General features: G+C 58.8%; 2 protein-coding genes across 8 annotated transcripts in view; one reads left to right on the top strand and one right to left on the bottom strand.

Moving 5' to 3' along the window:
- TMEM94 (transmembrane protein 94) overlaps nucleotides 1-6,669 on the top strand; it is a 53,238-nt gene extending 46,569 nt beyond the window's left edge. For all 7 annotated transcript variants that reach the window (XM_075111096.1, XM_075111097.1, XM_075111095.1 and 4 more), the window contains 6 exons: nucleotides 433-514; nucleotides 836-990; nucleotides 1,317-1,411; nucleotides 2,604-2,697; nucleotides 2,930-3,100; nucleotides 3,931-6,669. In XM_075111096.1, the coding sequence (XP_074967197.1) occupies nucleotides 433-514; nucleotides 836-990; nucleotides 1,317-1,411; nucleotides 2,604-2,697; nucleotides 2,930-3,100; nucleotides 3,931-4,003 (670 nt within the window). In that variant the 3' untranslated portion in view covers nucleotides 4,004-6,669. The remainder of the gene's footprint in view (nucleotides 1-432; nucleotides 515-835; nucleotides 991-1,316; nucleotides 1,412-2,603; nucleotides 2,698-2,929; nucleotides 3,101-3,930) is intronic.
- Nucleotides 6,670-7,420: 751 nt separating this feature from the next.
- CASKIN2 (CASK interacting protein 2) overlaps nucleotides 7,421-20,380 on the bottom strand; it is a 35,416-nt gene continuing 22,456 nt past the window's right edge. The window contains exons 4-21 of the mRNA XM_075111091.1: nucleotides 18,551-18,648; nucleotides 18,313-18,458; nucleotides 18,070-18,165; nucleotides 17,053-17,183; nucleotides 16,724-16,832; nucleotides 16,474-16,582; nucleotides 16,065-16,159; nucleotides 15,866-15,983; nucleotides 15,434-15,616; nucleotides 14,875-14,996; nucleotides 14,307-14,388; nucleotides 14,100-14,194; nucleotides 13,766-13,876; nucleotides 13,549-13,650; nucleotides 13,169-13,307; nucleotides 10,675-12,828; nucleotides 10,235-10,553; nucleotides 7,421-9,981 (exon numbers count right to left, since the gene is read on the bottom strand). Coding sequence (XP_074967192.1) covers nucleotides 9,885-9,981; nucleotides 10,235-10,553; nucleotides 10,675-12,828; nucleotides 13,169-13,307; nucleotides 13,549-13,650; nucleotides 13,766-13,876; nucleotides 14,100-14,194; nucleotides 14,307-14,388; nucleotides 14,875-14,996; nucleotides 15,434-15,616; nucleotides 15,866-15,983; nucleotides 16,065-16,159; nucleotides 16,474-16,582; nucleotides 16,724-16,832; nucleotides 17,053-17,183; nucleotides 18,070-18,165; nucleotides 18,313-18,458; nucleotides 18,551-18,648 — 4,306 coding nt within the window. The 3' untranslated portion in view covers nucleotides 7,421-9,884. The remainder of the gene's footprint in view (nucleotides 9,982-10,234; nucleotides 10,554-10,674; nucleotides 12,829-13,168; nucleotides 13,308-13,548; nucleotides 13,651-13,765; nucleotides 13,877-14,099; nucleotides 14,195-14,306; nucleotides 14,389-14,874; nucleotides 14,997-15,433; nucleotides 15,617-15,865; nucleotides 15,984-16,064; nucleotides 16,160-16,473; nucleotides 16,583-16,723; nucleotides 16,833-17,052; nucleotides 17,184-18,069; nucleotides 18,166-18,312; nucleotides 18,459-18,550; nucleotides 18,649-20,380) is intronic.

Here is a 20,380-nt window from a genome sequence, read left to right as displayed (position 1 = left end):
ATTATTCCAAGTACCTGCTTTGACAAAGTGCTTGGAAATACAGATAGGAGCATTTGTGTACTGCTCTGGTAGCCCCTGCCTGATGTCTGAGGGCTATTATCTTGTGGCTTGAAACTCCAGCTGAAAATCATCTTCTAATCCTGATACTGTTGCCCTGGCTGGAGTGTGATGGAGAGCCTAGGGTGTCAGGCAGAGGCCAAGGTACCGTGGGTGGGGTTTTCTGCATCACACAGTTGGGGGTCACCTCTCTCCCTGTCTGCACCTGCCATGAATAGTATCTTTTACAGCATATGCTTAAGGCAGCAGCTAGATAAGTCCCAATGCTCCAAGCAGTCTGAGGAGGTTATTTGCGTTCAAATATTAGACACAGACAAAAAGCAATAGTTCTGATGCCTGAACTTGTTAATGATAGACTAACTTACCTTTCTCCAGCGTCTCACTCCTGGGCAAGCCTCCCCATAGCTCCATCATGACCATGGCAACAGGAAAAAACTTGACTTCCATTCCTAAGAAGGTAGGTGGCCCATCAGATTAAAATTGTTTACGCATATTTCTCTTATACTTTGTCCCAGCGTTGAGGCATAGCTAAGGCCCTGTGCCTTCCCAGCTCCCTTGGTAAATTGATCCATGGCATGAGCCATGGTATCCAAAAGCCTGGCATGGACAGGAAGGGAATCCTTTAGTGCCAGCATGCCCACAGGGCAGATCCACAGTGCAGCATCTCATCTGCACTACAGCTTGTCTTTTGCAGCCACTGATTCCCTGATGGTTCATGCAGGGGAGGTTGGGCCAGCAACATGCCCATGTCATCCTCCTGCCTCTCCCTTATTCACAGACTCAGCATTACTTCCTGTTCTGCTTCCTGCTGAAGTTCAGCCTGACCATCTGCTCCTGCCTCATCTGCTTTGGGTTCACACTGCATGAGTCCTGCAAAGAGGTGGACACTGCCAGCCTCAATCTCACAGCCTGCTCCTCCATCATGCTGCACAGGTGAGGAACTGAGCCTGGCCCACACCCACCTCACCCCACAGGGCCTGTTGCTCTTGCCCTTCCCAGGTAGGACTAATTCCTCTCTAACAAGCTTCAGACTCTTGCATGATCCAGCTGTAACAGCTATACAGAGCACTGTGTGCTCTCCCTATAGCCTTGACAATTGCCTCTTTGGGGCACTTGCTTACTGGTGCTTCCTGGTACTAGGAAAGCCTGACTCCAAGCTCACACTTAGTTCTCTCAGAGGAGGACATGGCCCTGGTGGGAGCAGGTCAGACAGAAAGTCCCCCCTGGTGACTTCTTTCCCGTGTCCTCTCATTTACTAGCAATGCTGATCGTGCTCCTGACTGGTTTGGGACATTTTCCAATGCTCTTCTTGTAGCCCAGAAGCTCACAGCCGGCCTGATTGTTTTGCACACAGGTAAGTCCCTATTCCCAGACACCCCCCCCTTCCCCACTCTGGGGGAAACTTTACATCCTTTGCCTCTTTCTTTGCCCCCTACACCAGAGTACAAACTCCCTGGTAGAAGCAGGCACTGTAGTGGTCTTTCAGCGCAGTCATAAAGCCCCTTCTTTTACTAAACATTCCCCTAACAAGTTAAAGGCAGTACCTTCAGAGCTGATGCTGCCTCCTACCAGCCCAGTGAAGCGCTGATTCCTTTCCAGTCTCACCAGAAGAGCAGCTTCCCTCTTTGCCTTCTTGTAAGTCAGCTAGCAGCACACCACAGCTCTTCAAATATATTCCCTGCCCCAGAAGTTTTTATATCCCTGCTACCATTTTGTGGAGCACCCCATTTCCTTCCCACAAACAGCACCGGTGCAATTATGCCTGCTTTGGAGCTGGAAGCCTTTTTAAACCCTCTGGAGGGGTGGGGGAGCTAGCCCCTGGCTGACCCTCATCACCTGCACACGATTGCCTGGCAGAGTAGGTCCAGCTGCTCTCTGATTACCTTAAAGGGTCTCTACTCCCTTTCCACTGTGTCATGTGGTGCTGTGCCTTAGTGCCAGGTAGGGAGTTCCATGTTGAGACATGCAGGGTGCACAGGGCAACAGAAATGCTTCCTGATTTGAGAGGTAGCCCCATGTTGGAGAGAGGTCTATTACTGTTTTATGTCCTTCAGATCACTCAGACTGGGCAGGGATGCTCTGCCTCGCAGGTGGGAAATGCTGTTTTGAAGAGCCCAAGTGAAAGCTGAGCAAATGCTCTGTCCTGTGCAGACAGCTCTGGGTCTCTGGCTAAATACGTTTCTCTGGGCTGGAGCTTTCCACTGGTGCAGGCCTCTGGTGACCCAGAGACAAGGGCACCCCACCCCCCGCTCCCTCGTTCTGGTCCTTTGCCTGATCTGCTTTAGCGTGGCAGGCTGCGAACCGACCTTGGCACCCCCACAGCGAGCAGTCCTGTGCAGTACTACTGCTGCGCTCCCCCGGCCCTGCCCACGTGGGGACTTGGAGTTGCCATGGGGAGCCTGCTCTGAGAGGACCTTGAATGAAAAGTTGGTTTCAGGGACATAAATCCCATATCCCTTTGGAGTAATAGCTGTTAGTGAATATTGTAAAGTGGGGGGGGTGTGTGTGTGATGCTAAATAACCCCCTCTTCCGTCTGTCCCCATAGTGTTCATATCCATCACCCACGTCCATCGCACCAAGCCGCTGTGGAAGAAGAGCCCCCTCTCCAACCGGTGGTGGACGCTCACTGTGGCTGTTGTGTGAGTATCCCCAGGCCCCGGTGAGGCAGTTCAGACTGCGGGAGGAAGGAGGGGGCCCTTTGCTGGTGCTGAGGAAAATGACAGTACATGGCAATTGTTCTTTGCTACTGAATTGGTGAAGGGTCTCTGTTGTGAACTCAGGAGTGTTACATCTGGGCCTGAACCCTGATCCGCAGATCCTGGGAAGCTTGTTAGCTCTGCTGAGATTTGCTGTGTCTGTTTATGATCTTAGATTGCTGGGGCAAGTGGCACAGACGGTGCTGGACCTGAAGCTCTGGGAAAACCTCAATTCTTCATTGACATTTAACCACGTTTCCATCTCCCCGGTCTCATGGCTCCTGGGCTTTCTCTCCTTGGTCCTTGTGGTTATCATCAATGAGATTGTCAAGCTGCATGAAATCAGGTATGGGGGTAGCAAGGAAGATGGGGAGAAGGGGCTGGAGCCTCACTCCAGCCCGGCCTTGAGCTGCAGAGGGAACAGGGTGGGGAATAAAAAGGAAAAGATGATTGCATTGTGTAAATCACCTGGCTGTTGTGTGCAAGCTCATGTTCCACCTCTCAGAGGGGAAGCACAGGGGAGGAAGGAGGGTCAGGGAAGGGCAGTGGCAGTGATTGGGAGCAGGAAGGGAGACCAAAATTTCCTTATCTCAAACCAATGAGAGGGAGACAACCAAGGTCTATGAAATACCAGTATGGAATTGGAGAGGGCTGTTCTCTCCATCTCGTCCCATGAGGACAGAGAGGCATTGAATCACAGCAGAGGAAATACGTCTTTACACAGTGCCTGGACTGTGGGACTCATTTTCACGGGAAGTGGCTGAAGCCAAGAATTAGTAGCAGGCAAAGTGACTGGCTGTTCTTCCTAGCACAGGGAGCAGCTGGAGCTGGGAGTTAACACTAATGAGCATTGATTCAGGAAATGGGTTGGTGAGGAAAAGCAGTGGGGATTACAGGGAACCCTGATGGGGACAAAGCCACTGCCTCTGTTCCTGCAAAGGATTTCTGGACCTTCCTCTGCTGTGTCTGGTGGCCCTGGAGGTGGGACTTGGCTGGATGGGGTAGGACTGAGACCATGAGTTACCTTCTGCATTTCATTCCCCTCACAGGGTATCGCAGGGCCCAGGCCGGGGGCTTCTCTGATTCTTGGGGCTGTGCAGCTTAGGAATCGCAGCGGGGCAGCCTTGCTTTCACCCCTCCACATGCTGACTCTCTTCTTTCTTCTGCCTTCTCCAGGGTCCGAGTCCGTTACCAAAAGAGGCAGAAGTTGCAGTTTGAAACAAAGCTGGGGATGAATTCGCCATTTTAAACACTCCCAGCTCGAGTTCCCTGGAGCCAGGGCCACGCAGCTGCATCCTGCACTGGGAGAGTGGCTGCACCAAAGGCTCAGGGAGTTTTCCCTCATACATGCAAACCAGACAGCCTCCCTGCAGAACTACATCAGCACCTTCCAGGGGGCCCCAGGGCAGGGCACTGCTATCAGGATCCCCCAGCAGGTATGCAGCCCCTCCCCAGCCTGCCAGGGTACTCTCAAGGGAGCCTGCAAGCTCTGGTGGCTGTTCGGGCTGCTCTTCCTTTATTTATTTATTACTAGAGGTTTTCGTTAGTATCATGGTGATGCTGAAATGAAGTGACTCCTTCTCTCTGTGTGAGCAGATGGGTTTCCTGGACCTGGCAGGAGAATCTGGGGCCAGTCAGGGAGACATAGGGCTGCTGAAGCAAGAGATCTATATTGAAACCCATTTTGGTTTTCCATCTCTGCGTGCTCTCCCGGATGATGTGTGTGTGCATGCCTGTGCATGCTCTCACCCACCTCCCTGCCCCTGTGTCCTGGGGCAAAGGAGCCACCACTCTTGCAGCTCCAGGAGTGCTGGGTGCCAGGTGAGGGCTGCAGCTCACATTCCCAAGGGGATACTGGGAAGGGTCTCTGGCAGGGTGCTGGGAAAGCCCCTGTGACGGCCAGGCTGTGCCAGGCCTGCCCTCTAGCGTTGTTGCTGTAGCCATATCCTGGCTGTTGAGTGCTTCAAGAGAAGAGTGGTGAGACAGGGCTGTGGGAAAAGCTGTCTGCATTTGACCCTAGTGATCTGGTGCAGAGGGAGTTAGGAGGGCAGCTCAGCCTGCCTGCAGGGAGTCAGCATGGCTCAGCTTCCTCCAGCCCTGTTGAACCAGCTCTTATCTGCTTTAACAACCCCCAGAGAGGTTTATAACTGTCCTCATTTTTTGATTCAGACTGCTGTTTTGCTTCAGCAAAATGCCTGCTTGAGAGGGCCATAGCTAGAGATAAAACCTGAGACCTGCCTATCCTGCCATGGAGGGAGGGGGACATCTTTCCAGCCAGGATATCTGCATCTTGCAGTTGTGGCTAACAGAGCTGGTGGATGGCTCCTTTCCCAGTCCTGGAAGTGTGCTGCATCTGGTACTTGCTCTCCAAGGCACAGGGAAACCCCCTCGTCACGTCTTTCTGTGATAGTGTATGGAATTCTCTCCCCTTCCATGCTGCTGCCCTCATACCTGTTCCCTGTTTTTCTGGAGACCTCTTCGTCATTTGACTGGGGAAAACCTTCCCCAAGGGCTGCTGCAAACCATGACTTGCCCCAGTGTGGCACACATGCTCTTGAGCTCTGAAGAGACCCCAGCTATAGTGGGAAGACTGGTGCTGTTGTGGGCTGAGAGTTGAGGGTCACACGAGCCCACAGGCTTGGCTACCAGAACATTTGCAGCTCATGGAGATGTTCGCTCCCTTCCTAGTTCTAAAAACTGGTTAAAGCTTATAAAACCTGGCACTGTTTTTGCTCCCAATATTAACACTACAATATACGGCTGTTAATTCCCCTTTGGTACCCAAGACCAACAACTGGCTGCCGGTCCTGCCCTGGCAGGCAGGGAGCTGGCTGGGAACCCCCGAGCTCTGCCCTGCTGCTCCACCTTGTCTTCCTTACATTTCAGCATAACCAGAGAGCGTGCACACTACTGCACATCTCTAAGCAATACCCTTCTCCCTGCTGTGGGTCTGGTCGGTTCTGAAGTGGGGTTACAGCCAGCCTCTGAGCTCTGGGGACAGATGGAGGATGCTGGAGGGGAGCAGCCGGGGGTGTTCAGAGGCCTGGGGCCCTGTTCCTACAGCTGGAGAGTGGATGTTTAGATTCCATGCTGCTGGCAGGGTCGCATGGGATAGCGAGGCGCCATCTCACTGGGGAAAGGCAGGGCTGCTCTCCTGCAACACAGCAGTACCAGGCCACTCCTGCTTGCAGAGTGGGTCTACTCACCTTTGCCAGCTAGGCTGAACTCTGCCTTCACTCCTCCCGGGCCTGCAGAGCTGCCTGGCTCAGGGAGAACAAGCTGCATCTTTCTCAATCTTAATTCACTAATGCCAGCTCCAGCTGTGTTGGCCCTGGCACCTGAGAAAGCAGCTTTTCTTTCTGATGCCAGGGTCGACTGGCAGGTGGCATACGGCCTCCTCTGCGGCTGAGCTGGAGTCAGAGGCGGCACCAGGCTGCTCACTGCTGTTCCTGCAGGGCAACCTTGTCCCCCCAGACCTTAGCTCTTGCCCCGTGCCACAAACTGTTGCAGGTGATAAAAGGCAGCAGGTACCGGGGGCTTCCTGCTGGCCACACCTTCCTCTAGAGGAGGCACCTCTGGGTGACGATCACAAATGTTTATTTTCCTGCACCCTCCTTCCCCTGCTAGAATTGGAGGGAGCTGAGGCATATGAATGGAGCCTTCCGGATGGTCTCGCCAATGTCACCCTTCCCTCGGCCGTTGAGGTATCCGAGGGTCAGAGTGCACGGCTTCAGTAAGACGTTTCCTACATCAAGATGTTTTTAAATGGGCTATATTTTATATTAAATTTTTCGGGATGTATGTAAAAATATTTGATTTGTATTAAAACTTGTAAATTGTATAAAAAAAAGAAACAAACCCAGACCCACACGCATCCAGTGTATGAACGGCAATAAACAATTGTCTTGGATAACACACACAGTGGGAGGGAGTTTGCACCCAGCAAAGTGAGGAGATAAAAATGTGTACGGCTGCTCGGCTCGCAGGGTCCGCGTTACCTGGCTCACCTGTTGTAGCGGCACAGCCCGGGAGGTTGATGCTTCTGGGACCCGATCCTGGCACTTTTCCCCCCCACTTTCTGCTCAGCTTTGGGCAAATCTGTCCCGTTGTGCACACCTCTTCCTACAGCAGAACACTCCGATTACCTCACGGTCTCGTGGATGCCAGGCACCACTCTGGTCGTGGCTGGCGGCGTGGTTTGAAGCCCTCTGGATGAAAGGTCAGGGGCGAGCTGGAACAGGCACTGCAAGCGCTGGAGAAAAGCAGCGTGGAGAGAGGAGGAGGCCTGGGCTTCTTGTTCTGAGCAAAGCAGGACCTGGTGTCACTGTGGCCACCCTCCGATGACCAAGGAGGCTGGAGGAGCGTGTAGCCTGGCAGGCAGGGGCAGCCGTGGCCGTCAGTCGTGCCCAGAGCTGGGCAGTGGGGCACTGGAAGGCAGTGTTGGTCCCCAGCGCCCTCACCACATGCTCCTGCCATGGTGGTGAGACTCAAACTGAGCACTAACCTCGCTGGAGGTGACAGCGGGACTCTTGCCAGGGGAGATTATCTGAGGAAACCCAGATCTTAAGCACTCCAGGGGCAGGATAAAGCTGATCCTCAATGAACTTCAAACAGAGCTGGAGACAAGCTTGTGCGATTTGACACGAAGGAGACAACTAGGCAAAACTATCAAAAGGGTAAAATATGCCCCACTGTTTAATAGAATTTAGTCTTAATGGATATTAGTTGAAAACAAAACACATGATTAACACAAACAGAGCAGATGGTTTAAAATCTGTTGTCAGTCTGGTGATTACACGGGCTATTTTTTCCCCTCTGTCTTGCTGCACGGAGCAGGTGCAGCCGGGGTCAGTTAGTCCCAGTTGCAGTGTACATAACTTACACACCATACAGTAGCTTCAAAATAGAGATCCAGAGCTTAAAAAATAGGCATTCTTCTGCAAAATCAAATGTTTAATTCCCTTATTGACAACGAGAGCAGCGTGGTGCTGCCCTCAGGTGGCTCAGACAGCGACAGCTCCACCCCAGCGTCCTCTCATCCCTGACCTAGAGTACAAGACTTGCAGATATGGTTAGTAAATATATAGATAATAAATCACATTTAAAATATATACATTGGCCTTTAAAAAAAAACAAACAAACCCCAAAACATTTACAGTTTATCAACATTGGGAAAAAAAAAAACTGGGCTTGTCCCAGGTTGACTCGTGAGAGTAAAAAAAAATAAGTTTTTAAAAGGTTTCTGCAAACCTTTTGATAAAGTGCCACTGGTTGTAGCTATTTAAAAACAGTCGGGTCCATGACGTAGCACTTGCCTGTCAGACACGGTCACGTAAGTACACTCAGTGTGATGGATAAATCAGAGCAACCAACTAGCCAGGAGAGAAGCTGTCTCGACTGCCTCAAACTGACCTCAAGTCCCAGCCAACAATATAAATATATATTTTTTTTTCCCTCTCAGGGCTATTTTTTGTCTTTTCAGCCTAGAAGCCAGGCAGGCACCTCCTGCCCGCCTGGCCCCTGGCACAGCCGCTGCTCGGGAGCGGAGACGCTCGGGAGCGTCCAGGCGGGCTCTGCTGCGGGGGCTGCGGCCCTTTCCCTGCGAGGGGACCAGGGGCCGCAGACAGGCCGAGAGAGTCGCGAACACCTAAAAGGACTGGGAAGCAACTGCCTCTCCAGCCACCTTCCCCCTTTCCGGTTTGGTTTTTGTGTTGGTGATTTTTTTTAAAAAAGGAGGGACTTCTTTTTTTTTTGCCCCTTTGTTTGGAATTTTTGTAGCAAACGGCAACTTCAGTACACTCTTCGGCTCCCTTCTGGTGCTCTCATGCTTTCACTTGCTTGGCATGCCGAGCGCAAGCCAAGTTCGGGGCTCTTGGACATATTTAGACATGCACTACTAAACAGATCCTGCTAGAGAAAGCTGTCTTCGAGCTACGCAGCCGTTCCTACTGCTTGGATGCAATGAGCTATCGCTGCCGTTGCCCTGCTGCAGCCACGGGGCTGCGACCGCATCCAGCCTGAACGCGCAGTAGCTGTTGCCGAGCTGAATTCACCCAGTGCACGCAGGGTCGCCTCTCCCGCTGGGTTTCCGTGCTGCAAGGAAGCATCGCGCAGAGTCCCAAACGCTGCTACTGTTTAACAACGCTCACGGCGGAGTTTGTGCCAGCAGCTCCCCGCAGGGAGGGGGACTGGGAAGAGGGACTGTTTTCTCCCCCCCAAAAAAGGAGTGTGGGAGGTAAAAAAAAGAAAAAGCAGCACTAACCATGCTGCTGCTTCACCCTGGAAGCACCGGGGTGGCGGTTTCCGTAGGCACGGTGTCGGCAGAGGGCATTAGCAGCGCGATCCAGCCAGACTGGCACAAACGCACAGGCCTTCAGCGCTGCCATCACCATCCTCATCGCTCTGGGGAAGGGGCAGGTAGACCTCCACGTCCGGCAGGGCCACGGCGGAGCATCCGCTGCCTCGCGGGCTGTGCCAGCCCCGTCTCGAGCGGTTTGTGGGTCCCACCGGAGGGATTTCGATCCACTTGGATTACACGCTGCCTGACACAGACGCGTTTGGAAAAGCAACAAATAAAGCAGAAAGGTTCCTTCTCGCTCTGCAAGCTGCCAAATTACGACAAGCCCTGTCTTCTTTTAGCTGCTGTCAGGCCTTGCCGGGGCTGGGATCTGCTCAGTAAATAGCCAGCTTGGTGGCGGCTGCCCAGGGAGGTCTCTCCTTTGACACATTGTTGGCAGGGGATAAATAATAAGAGGCAGGACTCAGCAATGCAGTGGGGAAAGAGAAAGGTCCCTTGTGGAGGCTCCTCGGCTCTGTGCAAGGGAGCAAGGGCTACTCCGTGGCCTCCAGGACCGCACGTGTAGCCCCTCTGGGCTCTCCTCCTGCCGCCAGTCTGGTGGGAAATGGCTGACCCCCTCGGAAACCAGCCCGCGGCCGCACTGGCGCGTGTGATACGGAGCCAGGGGCGAGCAAGGAAAGACGGCTGCGTTCCCAGCCACAGTGCAAAGTGCGGGGAGGGAGGCGGCTGGAGAGACCTGGAGGCACTGCTCGGTGCCGGATCCACTCTCCCCCGGTCATGAGGGGCACTGGTGGAGCAGCCAGAGGCGGGGAGGGGAAGGAGGGAGCAAGCCTCAGTCCAGCATCGCATCCAGCTGGTCGGCCAGGTCGTCAAACATGTTGCTGATGTCTTCCAGGATGTTCTTGGCCGAGTGCACGGCCCCGGGGTGGCTGGGGAGGAAAATGAGAGTCAAAACACCGCCCAAAGGCTGCACGTGCTGATGGGATAGGGCTGGCCAGGCTGGACCGGACCCTCCCGGTGGTAGCCGGAGCTCGGCGCGCCGCCGCGCTGGCGCACGCGTGGGCTGGTGTGGCGGAGGCACATGCCCATGCACAGCCCTTCGCCTGCCCTCGCTGGGGGCATCCCAACTCCACTTCGAGGGGCCCAACCCCAGCGTCTCCCTCACGCCCAGCGCTGCCTCACCTCTCCGCCTCCTCCGCCGTGATCTTCTTCTCAGCTGCCTGCAGCGCAGCAGCCAGAGTGGAGTTGGTCTGTTCCAGCCGCTGCTGGGCCAGGGCGGCCCCCGGGGCAGCTGCTGAAGGCTTGGATGACACCTTGCTGCCCGCCTCCAGCGTCAGCAAGCTGGGGCCGGCCAGGGACCCGATCACATCTGGCACCGTCTCGGCGGCCGTCCAGGGAGCGACGGTGTGGCGGGAGGGCTGCAGGACCTGCTGGTAGATGGTCTTGGGCCCGGAGAAGACTAGCTTGGTGGATGCCACGGAGGTGTGCTTGGCGGGGACGTCTGCAAAGCAAGGAGACTCGTGGCATGTGGTGGCACACGTCCTCCTTGCCTCCCATACCGGCTCAGGAGGGAGCTTCAGGTCCCCCCACAACCTCGGAGACACCCCCGCAAGCCCACGTACCTGGAGCGGGCGTCCTCACCACGGCGGTGCCGAGCAGCTCCGTGGGGCTGGGGGCCGTGGTGGGGCTCGGTGCCTTTTTCATCCCCTTCTCCAGCGACAAGATGCTTTTCTCTATCTCAGCAATCCTGAACTCCACGCTGTCGTCATCAAAGGCATCCCCAGCCAGCCCGGCCCGCGGCGCCGGTGCCGACACGGCGGGGCCCGCGATGCTCACCGCTTGGGCCTGGGCATACTGGGGCACAGGGCTGGCCCCCGCCTCCGCCTGCCCTGCCATGCTGAACGCCTTCAGCACCGCCTGCAGCGGCTCCCGCTCCCTGAAGCGGGGCCGGCGCTTCACCGTGTCCGACTCGGTGAGGTTGAACTCCAGCACGGGTGGCTCCTTGGTGGGAGCAGGCGCCACCGGCTCCTTCCCATCGGAGCAGGGGGGCTCTGCTGGCTGGGAACTGGGCTCTGCGTCCAGCACGGCCATGTCAGCCTTGGGGTGCCCCGTGGGCTTTGGCCGCTGTTTAATGGTTAAGTTGCCTTCTTCTGCAAAGGGGATGCACTCACTGGAGCTGTTCTGGGAGGATGAGGAGGAGACCCCCGGCTTGGCCTCCTCCTCTGTGTCCGAGCAGGCATCCTCCCGCCCACCCTGTGCCGCCACCTCCGTCATGGGAGCGCAGGGCTCACTGAATGTCCGTCTCCGTGGCTTGCTGCCAGCGTCAGAAAGCGTGGCACTGCTGGTGTCACCACCATTGTAGGACTCGCTGTCCACACCTGCCCCGGGGAGACCGTCCTGAGCCATGTGCAGCGGTTTCGGGGCCAGGAGGGGCTTGGGCGGACTTGCCCCCGGCGTCCCCTCCAGCGCAGCTGCCAGGCTCTTCACTGTCCTGCCGCGGCTGGCGTCACCGGGGCTGGCACCCGCGTCGGCCTCATCCTGGGGGGCTGCGGGCTGTCGCTCGGGGCCAGGGGGCTGCTCACCATCTGCCTCGGCAGCGAGGGCGCTGGAGACGGAGCTGAGGCGCTTGGGAGGCGGCGGCGGAGGACCCTTGCGCTTGGCCCGGATGGCGAAGGACTGGCTGCGGGTCACCTTGGCATCCGTCTGCAGGCAGGCCCGCGGCATCTGGCTGCGGCCCGGCCGCCGCGTCAGGGTGGCGTAGGAGCCCAGGGTGCTGGTGGGTGCCCCCTCCTCCTCCTCGTGCTCCCCGTCCGACAGCGCGTAGCGGTTCAGGCTGTGCGAACGCTTCTTGTACTTGAAGCCTTCGCCCCCGTTGTGCTGCTCGCCGGCCTGCCAGGCGCCTGGGGCCCCCCCAGCCGTGGGCGCCATGGCGGGCGGCTCCGTGGGGCCGCACTGGCTGTGCAGGTAGGAGAAGGCTTTTTGGGCTGACGTCTGCAGGCTGCTCTTCTGTCCGGAGGAGATGGAGGGGTACGGGTGCGCCAGGGCCTTGGGCTGCTCTGCTCCCAGGAGAGAAGGGGCCGTCGGGGATTTCAAGGAGACATGCGGGTACATGAAGACATACGGGGCCGTTGCCTTGCTGGGGGTCTGGGGAGGGGTACAGGGGGTGACCGCCGGTGTCCCAGCGCCTTTCTGAGCCACCGGCCGGGCGTACTGATCCGTGCCTTCGGGCAGGTTCCTCTCCTTGAGAGGGCTGCCCCCGCCACCATTGGCATAGCTGATCAGCCCCTCGGGGGAGACGAGCTTCCCATAGGGCTCAGGACTGGGCCGTCCTGGCAGGCTGGCCGGGCTCTCCTTGCTGCGGGGTGGCGCGCAGGACTGCCCGCTGCTGCTGCTGCTCTCCCCGCTGCCCAGGCTCTCCTGCGAGGGGCTGGAGAGGTGCCGGGACAGCACGTTGTCCTGCGAGTGCCCCGAGCCCCGGGACCGCACCCCGATGCTCTCCTGGCTCCGTGACATCCCCTGGCTGCTCTTGATGCCGAGCGTCTCGTGGCAGCTGTTGGACATGGCCGTCTGGAGCTCGTAGCTGAGCTCACTGTCCTGGAAGGTCATCATTTTGGGGGTGTGCGGGGACTGGCACTCTCCGTTCTCCAGCGACTCGATGGTGACGATGTCCAGGGCACCGGGGACTTTGCGTCTTGCCAGAGTTGCTTCTGCTTGGTTGAGGCTTTTGCGGAGGTCTCTGAGCTTCTTAACAGCCAGCATGATCTTCTTCTGGTGACCTGCAGGAAGGTTGCAACAGGAAAGGGGCGTTAGGTCGGCTCTGCCTCCCAAGGCCTTTGTTTCCTGGCCAAGAGGAGCCGTGGTCATGTCACTGACCAGGGCAAAGGCCTCCAGGTTATTCAAACCCTGCCTATGGGAGGAGACAAACTATGGCTGTTGACCACCTGGTTCGGCCCGGCTCCAGCCTGCCAAGCAGAGCCCTTAGGGACAGCCATGACCTGCCCTTTCCGAGAGCGCAGGACGTGCCTGTGCCCGCCAGCCCGAGGGATAACGGAGTGTGGGACCTGGGTGGGAAACTTGGCTGCCCTGGGCCACCCCAGAACAGTGGCAAGGACTCACCCAGCTTGTTTATGCCGATCTCTTGCAGATCTTCCCACGTCAGGTCCGTCACAATGGTGATGGAGTCGTAGCCGTTGTTCACCAGCTTTTTGTGGTACTGGGGCAACCCAATGGCACTGAGCCAGTCCATCAGGTCAGCCTGCACAGAGCACAGAGACACTGCCGTGAGCATCAAGTGATGGGCAGCACCTTCATCCGACCCCTCCCTGCCCCTGGCCAGGAGCCTGGGGTTTTGGGGTCTCTCTGGCTGCATTAATGCAGGCCATTGCAGCATGCATTTAGTTAGAGACCCCCATCCTATCCAGTCCTGTCCTGGGGGAAGACGGCTCTGAGAAAAGACTTGGGTAAAAGAGGGTGCCGGACCGAAGCCGAGGACTCACCGGGATGTAGTTGGGCAGCCACTCGGCGATGCTGAGCTGCCCGATCTCGGTGGAGATTTTCTTCCTGTGGCCTGGTTTGGTCACACCAATGGCCGTCAGATCCTAACGCAAGCAGAGCGGGGCTGCGGTTAGCAGCGGCATGGGGAGCACGGGGCAGTGGGCACCCGCTGCTGGCAGCTCTGGGGATGCTGCCCAAGGGGAGAAGGACCTGCCTTACCTCTGGGGTCATGCGGCTGATGGTGGGGACATCGTAGCCGGCATTGAGGAAGTTGGCGGTGTATGACTCCAGCTGGAACTCGCTCAGCCAGTTGTAAATGGCTTCTGCGTCCTGGGGAGAGGATGGGGCAAAGAGCAGCCTGTGACGGTGGCTGCAGGGGCTGGAATGACCTGGCTGCTTCAGGTAAGACAACAGGACCTCCTTGGGCAAGACCCACCTGCCCCCGCAATCCCCAAGGCCCAGTCCCGTGTCCCCAGTGCAGCAAGAGCTGGGCTGAGAGCCCCAGATGTGGCCCACCCACCCGGCACACCAGGTCCCCAGTTGGCCCAGTTACCTTCCCCTCGAGGAGCTGCTCCGGCCGCAAGAACTGGTGGGAGAAGACCCTGTCTCCAGGTGGGCAGCTGCCCGGGGTCTGGTGGCCCTGTGGCCCTGGCAGAGAGGAGAAAGGAGAAGAGTTCCGGGGGCACTTGGGCAGCGAGCAGCCCTCAGGGGTGGGGGGACAGCTGTCCCCGAGGCCCCATGGTGTTAGGACATCCCTCACCTGGCGTGGAGGTCAGCTGCCCGTTGTGCGGCTCCGATCCCGAAAGGTGTTGCTGGAGGTCGTCGCCGGTGGAGGGCAGCGGCTGTGAGAGAGGAGTGAGCGGGGCAGGGACCTCCCTCCCTGTCCCCCCAGGTGGGTCCCAGGGTCTGCCTCGCGTCTCCGGGAGTGGGACGGGGGTCCCCACACCGGGCTGCTGGGCACAGCTTCACCCAGAGAAGGGCCAGCCCCTCACAAGGGATCCGGGCAGGATTTGGCCCAGGACCCTTTTTATACTCTCAAGTAACACTGGACACAGTGGAGATGCTGTGTGGTACCAACCACAGCCTCCAGCCCCACTCGGAAGGGCCAGCTGTGCTGTGGGGGCAACCGGGGACCCCCAGGAATGTCTCCCCACTGAGTCCCAGCAGTGAATATGTGTTTGGTGGAGGATGTTCAGCTCCTGCAGCCCCTCCTTCGCTAGGAGGTGCAGGGGGCAACAGGGAAGGTGCAGGGGGTCCACCCCCAGGCTGAGCCGGCCCAGGGCAGGGCTGGGGGAGCAGCACAGGGGGGAGCAGGGACTGGCGCCTACCCTGGCATTCTCGATGAGGATGCTGGTGCTCTGCCCGTTGGTGCCCTCGGTGCTCTGGCCGCTGCCGGCGCTGCGGATGCTGCCGATGCTGCCCTCGCTGCCCACGCTGTTCCTGTCTCCTGCTGCTCGGGACAGGCGGGGAGGCTGTCAGCAGCGCCCCGGGATCAGGGCTGACACAGGGCACGGAGGTCCCCGGCAGCGACCCACGCGCCAACACAGCGACGCCAGTAAAAACCAGCCTCCCACAAGATCCCTCTGGCCACAAACGATGCATCGCTCCCTCCCGCCTCCCATCAGTCACGGCACAGACAGGGTGACCTGGGCTGGCAAGGGATGCACAAAGGGGATGCGTAGGGATGCAGCCTGGCCGAGGACACAGGGAGGGAAGGGGCTGCTCTACAGGCTCCCCAAAACTCCCTTTCCCTGCGCCTGCTCCCTCTTATCTGGCTGTTTCCCCTCCAGGAGGTGGAAGGAGAGTCTCCCTGTGTCCCCCTGCGCAGGCAGGCTGGGGACAGGGGAAGGTCCCCAGCCCCTCTCCCTCCCCAGCTGCGCCCCTGACCTGAGCTGTCAGGGCCCGGGGCCGACCGGGTGAGGGTGAGGTGGCCATAGGCCGCTGGGACGCTCGGGGCTGCCTGGTGAGGACACTCGTCGGGGAGGTGCTGCGGCCCACCGGGGGGGACCAGGAGGGCCCCGGGGGAACCCTGGCGCTGGTGCGTGGGCATCATGCGGGGGACAACCATGCCTGCATTCAAAGACAAAACACGCGTGGTCAGAGCTCATGCAGGAGGCAGGGTGGGGGGTGGATAGCTGAGCCTCAACCCCCAAATAGCTACTCCACTGATGGTACAAACTCCTGTGCCCACCCAAGTCCTTCTCTTCCTCCCCCTTAGCTAGCCAGGGCTGCAGGGACCTGTCCTACAGGAGGTGCCGGGAAGGCTGCGATGGTTTCTCACAGGGGGCTGTCTCCAGCATGCCCAGGACAGCCACTGACCTGTTCGTTTGCTGATGACTTCAGCAATGGAGGGGGGGAAGTACCCGACCCGATCGGTGCCTTTCTGAGCGTCGTGGATGTGCCCCTTCCATCGCCCATCCGGGTGCTGCTCCAGGACCTGCCGCGGGGACGAGAGGGACGGGGTTGGTACCCGGGGCTGTGGCGGGGCAGGGGGACAGGCAGCGGGGAGCAGCCTCACCGTGATGACGTCTCCTGCCCGGACATTGAGAGCAGTCGGGTCATGGAGGTTCCAAAAATCCTTCAGAGCTCGGACCTTCAGGATTCCTGATGCCTCTGAAGACAACGGATGGAGGGAAGGAAGAAGGTGCCAGAGCGCAGGGGGAAAGAGCAGTTTGGGGAAGATGGAGGGAGAAAACAAGCGAGAAGAGGGGAGAAGAGAACGTTAATACTGCAGGAAGGACTAGATCCCTGGATGCCGCCCACAGAGAGGATGGGGGCACGCCTGATGGGACGGGGGTGCTGATGTTCACAGCCAGGCTAGTTTAGGCTGTTGAGGAGGAGCGTTGGGAGCCCCAGGCAGGCCCCGGTGGGGAAGAAGCCCCTCGTAGTGCCAGGCAGTGCCCGGCCTCACGCCGGCCCCACCTCACCTCTCAGCAGCTGCTTGATGTCCTTGCTGGCATGCGAGGTGGTGAACTGGTTCACGATATCCAGTGCCGTCTGGTTGTAGGTGTTCCTGATGTTCACGTCAACGCCGCCCTGCCCAGGAGGGGACACAGTCAGGGACAGACCCCATAGCTGCTGCCGGACCCGCGGGGGATGCACGGACGGAGGGGAAGGGGTGGTGGCTGAGCCCCAGGGGCTTGTCCCCCCAGTGCAGCCCGTCCCTGTCGCGCTCACCTCCAGCAGCAACCGCACCACCTCCGTTTTGCCGTAGAGCGCAGCCTCGTGCAGGGCTGTGCCTGTCTTCGTCTGCTTGTTGATTTCGATCCCCGCCTTCAGCAGCTGCCTGGCAGGTCGGAGGGAGAGGCATGAATGGGAGGACACAGACATCAGGGCCAGGCAATTGGCTGCTTTGTGATGGGAAGGGGACAACCCCTCACACCGCTGAGGCTTTGGGGATGAGGGACTGAAGCCTGCAGCAGGGAGGTGGGTTTGGGAGGAAGCGGGACTGAAGCCATGATGTTTTTTTTGGGATAGGGCAGTACCCTGGGCTGGTGGGGGGTTACCTGATGATCTCCTTGTGCCCATTCTTGGCTGCCAGGTGCAGCGGGGTGGTGTAGTTGGGGTCGGTGGCATCCTTGGACTGTCCCTCCAGCAGGGCAACGCACAGGTGGCTGTTGAGCAGCAGCTGAGCTACCTGCACGGGGCACGGGGTGAGCAATGGGGTGTAGGTACCCCCACCTGCACCCTCCCAGCAAGGGGCTCAGCCCTGGGGCCAGCCCTCTGCTCCCCATCCTGCCACTCTTCTTCATCTGCAGCCCCAGGGCTTGGCCGGAGCCGGCTGGTTCTTGGCATGGCCACGCCGTCGCAAAGGGCCGTAAAAGGTCACAACAGCCAGAAATAGCCTTCCCATAATCGGGCTTTTCAGACCAAGCCCTAAAAAGCTCCAGTCTCTCCAAGCCCAGAGCAACTCTCAGCATCTCAGGGCAGCCCAGAGGCACAGAGGAGTTATTTTTACTGCCCTGTTTATAGCTGCAGACATTATAGATACTCCAAAAATGGAAATATCCCCCAGGTCCACTCCCTGGTGGGGCACGGGACGGTCTGGCTGGCCACGCTCCAGCCCAGCCTGGCAGTGCGGTGCTGGCTGGGCCAGGGTCTCCCAGAGCACGGGGCAGCTCCGTCCCCACGAGCCGTGCCGGGAAGCTCGAGCAGCCGAGCAGGACCAGGTGCTCCGGGCTTGTGGGGATTAGCCAGCTCAGCCTATCTGTGCTTAAACAGGAGCAAAGCTGGGGTGGGCGGGGGGAGGCTGCAGGGAACCGGGAGCAAGGACTCCTGGCTTCTCTCCCAGCCTGATGCTGCCCTGCTGAGAGGTCAGGAGCAAAACCTGCAGCTTCCAGGTTCAGGATCCAGCCTTGCCCAGCCCCAGGAGGAGGTGGGTGCTGCCAGTCGGGCTCCGACGCTTGTGGTGGAGGCAGAACGGTCACGGCCAGACCCCGTGCTTTGCTCCCAGAGGGGCCAGCCAGCCCCAGAGCTGCCCCCGGGGAAGTGCCTGGCGCAGGGCAGAGCCCCGCAACACTCACCTTCAGCCGCCCGAACTCGCAGGCCAGGTCCAGGGGGGTTTTCTTCGCCTTGTTGATGAGGCAGGGGTTGGACTGGTGTTGGAGCAGCATCTCCGACTGTGGGGCAGCACCGTGGTACAGGGGCTCAGCATCATCCAGCACCCCTGCCTCCCTCCCACCCGACACGACGGGGTTCATCCCCTACCTGTGCACCCCCAGAGAGACCCAGGGTGGGTGCATGGGTGGTGCTGGGCTCTCACTTACCACCTCGTAGTGGCCGTACTGCGCAGAGAGGTGCAGTGGGATCTGCCCATCCAGCGAGGCCATGTTGACGGAGGCAGAGGCACGCAGCAGCACCCGCACTGGCTCCACGCGCCCCTGCCAGGCCGCGTAGTGCAGGGGGCGCATCCCTGCAGGGAAACGGGGCTCAGCAGGGCTGGAAGCGGCCCCCGGCCTCACTCGGAGGGCTGAGCGCGGGGCCGTGCTGGCAGACACCCCTTACCATTGCTGTCCTTGATGTCGACAGTGGCCTGTGCCTCCAGCAGCAGCAAGATGAGGTCCAGGCTGCCGCCCAGAGCCGCGTGGTGCAGTGCCGAGAACCTGCAACACAAGGCAGGGCTCAGCCCAGCCCCGGTCCCTGCCGTACTGTCCCTATCGCCCCCGCCTGCACGGGGACATGGGCCAAAGGCCAGGACGGTCACCAGCTGTTCATGGCTACGTCCCTCCTGACTCCTCTCTCCCAGTGCCTCAGTTTCCCCATAGCAAAGCAGAGAGAAATCCCCCCATGCTGTCTGTGCCCCAGGGCTCAGTGAGGGATGCAGGGACCCTGTGCACCCCAAGACCCCAGCAAGAAGGGTCCCTCACCCCCCTGCCCTGTGCGAGGGGCAGCGGGTGGGGTGGAGAGAGGTGTACCTCCCCTCTCGTGGTGCAGCCAGGCAGCCCGACGCCACAGTGCTCCCAGCATCTGGCAAACACACCAGCCCTGTGGCTACTCCTGGCCTCTCCGCCAGCCACCCCCTCCCCGTGCCAGCAGGGATGCCGGGAGTCCACGGCACAGCATGGGAGGTTGCTGGTAATGAAAGAGCCCTGTGTCTCAGGTCTGTGAAAGGGGCCTGTCTGCCTGACGATCCCCCCGCGCTGTCACGTGAAGGGCCACAGCCAAGTGAAGGGTCCCCACACCGCCGGGGATTAGCCCGTGTACCGCTCCCAGGGCCGTGGGGAGCTCCAGACGGCGCCAGCCTGGGGCTCCGATGGGCTCAGCAGTGTCGCAGCCCCACGCTGGGGATGCAGCCCAGCCAGCACAGCTGTCATCCGGACCCGTGGTCCCAGGGCACCCCCAAATCCCTGCACAGGGTCTCTAGGCATTGCAGGAGGGACGCTGCTCCTTCCTTCAGCACAGCCACCATGTCCCTGAGCCCACGTGAAAACCTCTGCCTCAAAGTGAGAATGCAGGGGTACAAAATCCTCCCAGGCCAACCCTGCGGGCATCCCTTTGGGGCCACCTCTGCCCTGGAGGTGGCTGCACAAACCCACCCTTGCCCACCCCACCATCTCCAAGCTGCAAGCAAGGCGACGCCGAGGACACCACCAGCAGCATGGCAGCAGAAGGGTGCACGCTGCCGTCCCCGTGCATGGGTCTCACCTCCCCACCATCCCCTTCCTGTGCCCCAGCAAACCCGATGTGCCACTCGCGTTGTTAATACCCCGCACGTGGTCCTCTGATGAGGAATGGACCCTTTACTCGTGTTCCCACCAGCACCTGGAGCTGCCCGAGCACAAGCCCTGTGCCTTATCAGAACCAGATCATTGCTTCTATTATTACATTTTTTTCTATTAAGCTCCATCTGCACAGTATTATTTTAAGACAGAGCCATCCTGCACATTTTCAACCCCCCGCTGGCCTGTTAGGACTCATCACGGACACCTCCTCCTACAGAGTCCTCAAAAACAAAACATGTAGAAATTAGGTACAACAACAGTACATAAAACAATGCTAATAACTCATGGGTCAGAGTTAATTCAATAAGAATAACATGCTTATTTATTTTATGGGCCTTTGTGGTTTCTTTAACTCTCAGTACTCAGCTTAGTAAGTGCTTGGATTTTGGAAATGATGAGCTACACAAATATGCTGTGGTCACTTGGCAACCTCATCTTTTCTCTCTTTAAGCCCCCTCCCAAACGAAAGGATTTTGCTCTTGGGATATTAAGCACCGGCAGAAGCGCGTGCAGGCGCTGGGGCCGGCCAGGTGCTCCTCTGTGCTTCAACCAGCAGTCGGGACACGGGACACTGGCTGGACACGCTACGATCCCTTTTCATCCCCAGCCCAAC

This window comes from Phalacrocorax aristotelis, chromosome 16 (genome assembly GCF_949628215.1).
Source record: "Phalacrocorax aristotelis chromosome 16, bGulAri2.1, whole genome shotgun sequence".
Classification (NCBI taxonomy): domain Eukaryota; kingdom Metazoa; phylum Chordata; class Aves; order Suliformes; family Phalacrocoracidae; genus Phalacrocorax; species Phalacrocorax aristotelis.
Note: the sequence above shows the minus strand (reverse complement) of the source record. Positions and strands in the feature narration are given on the sequence as shown.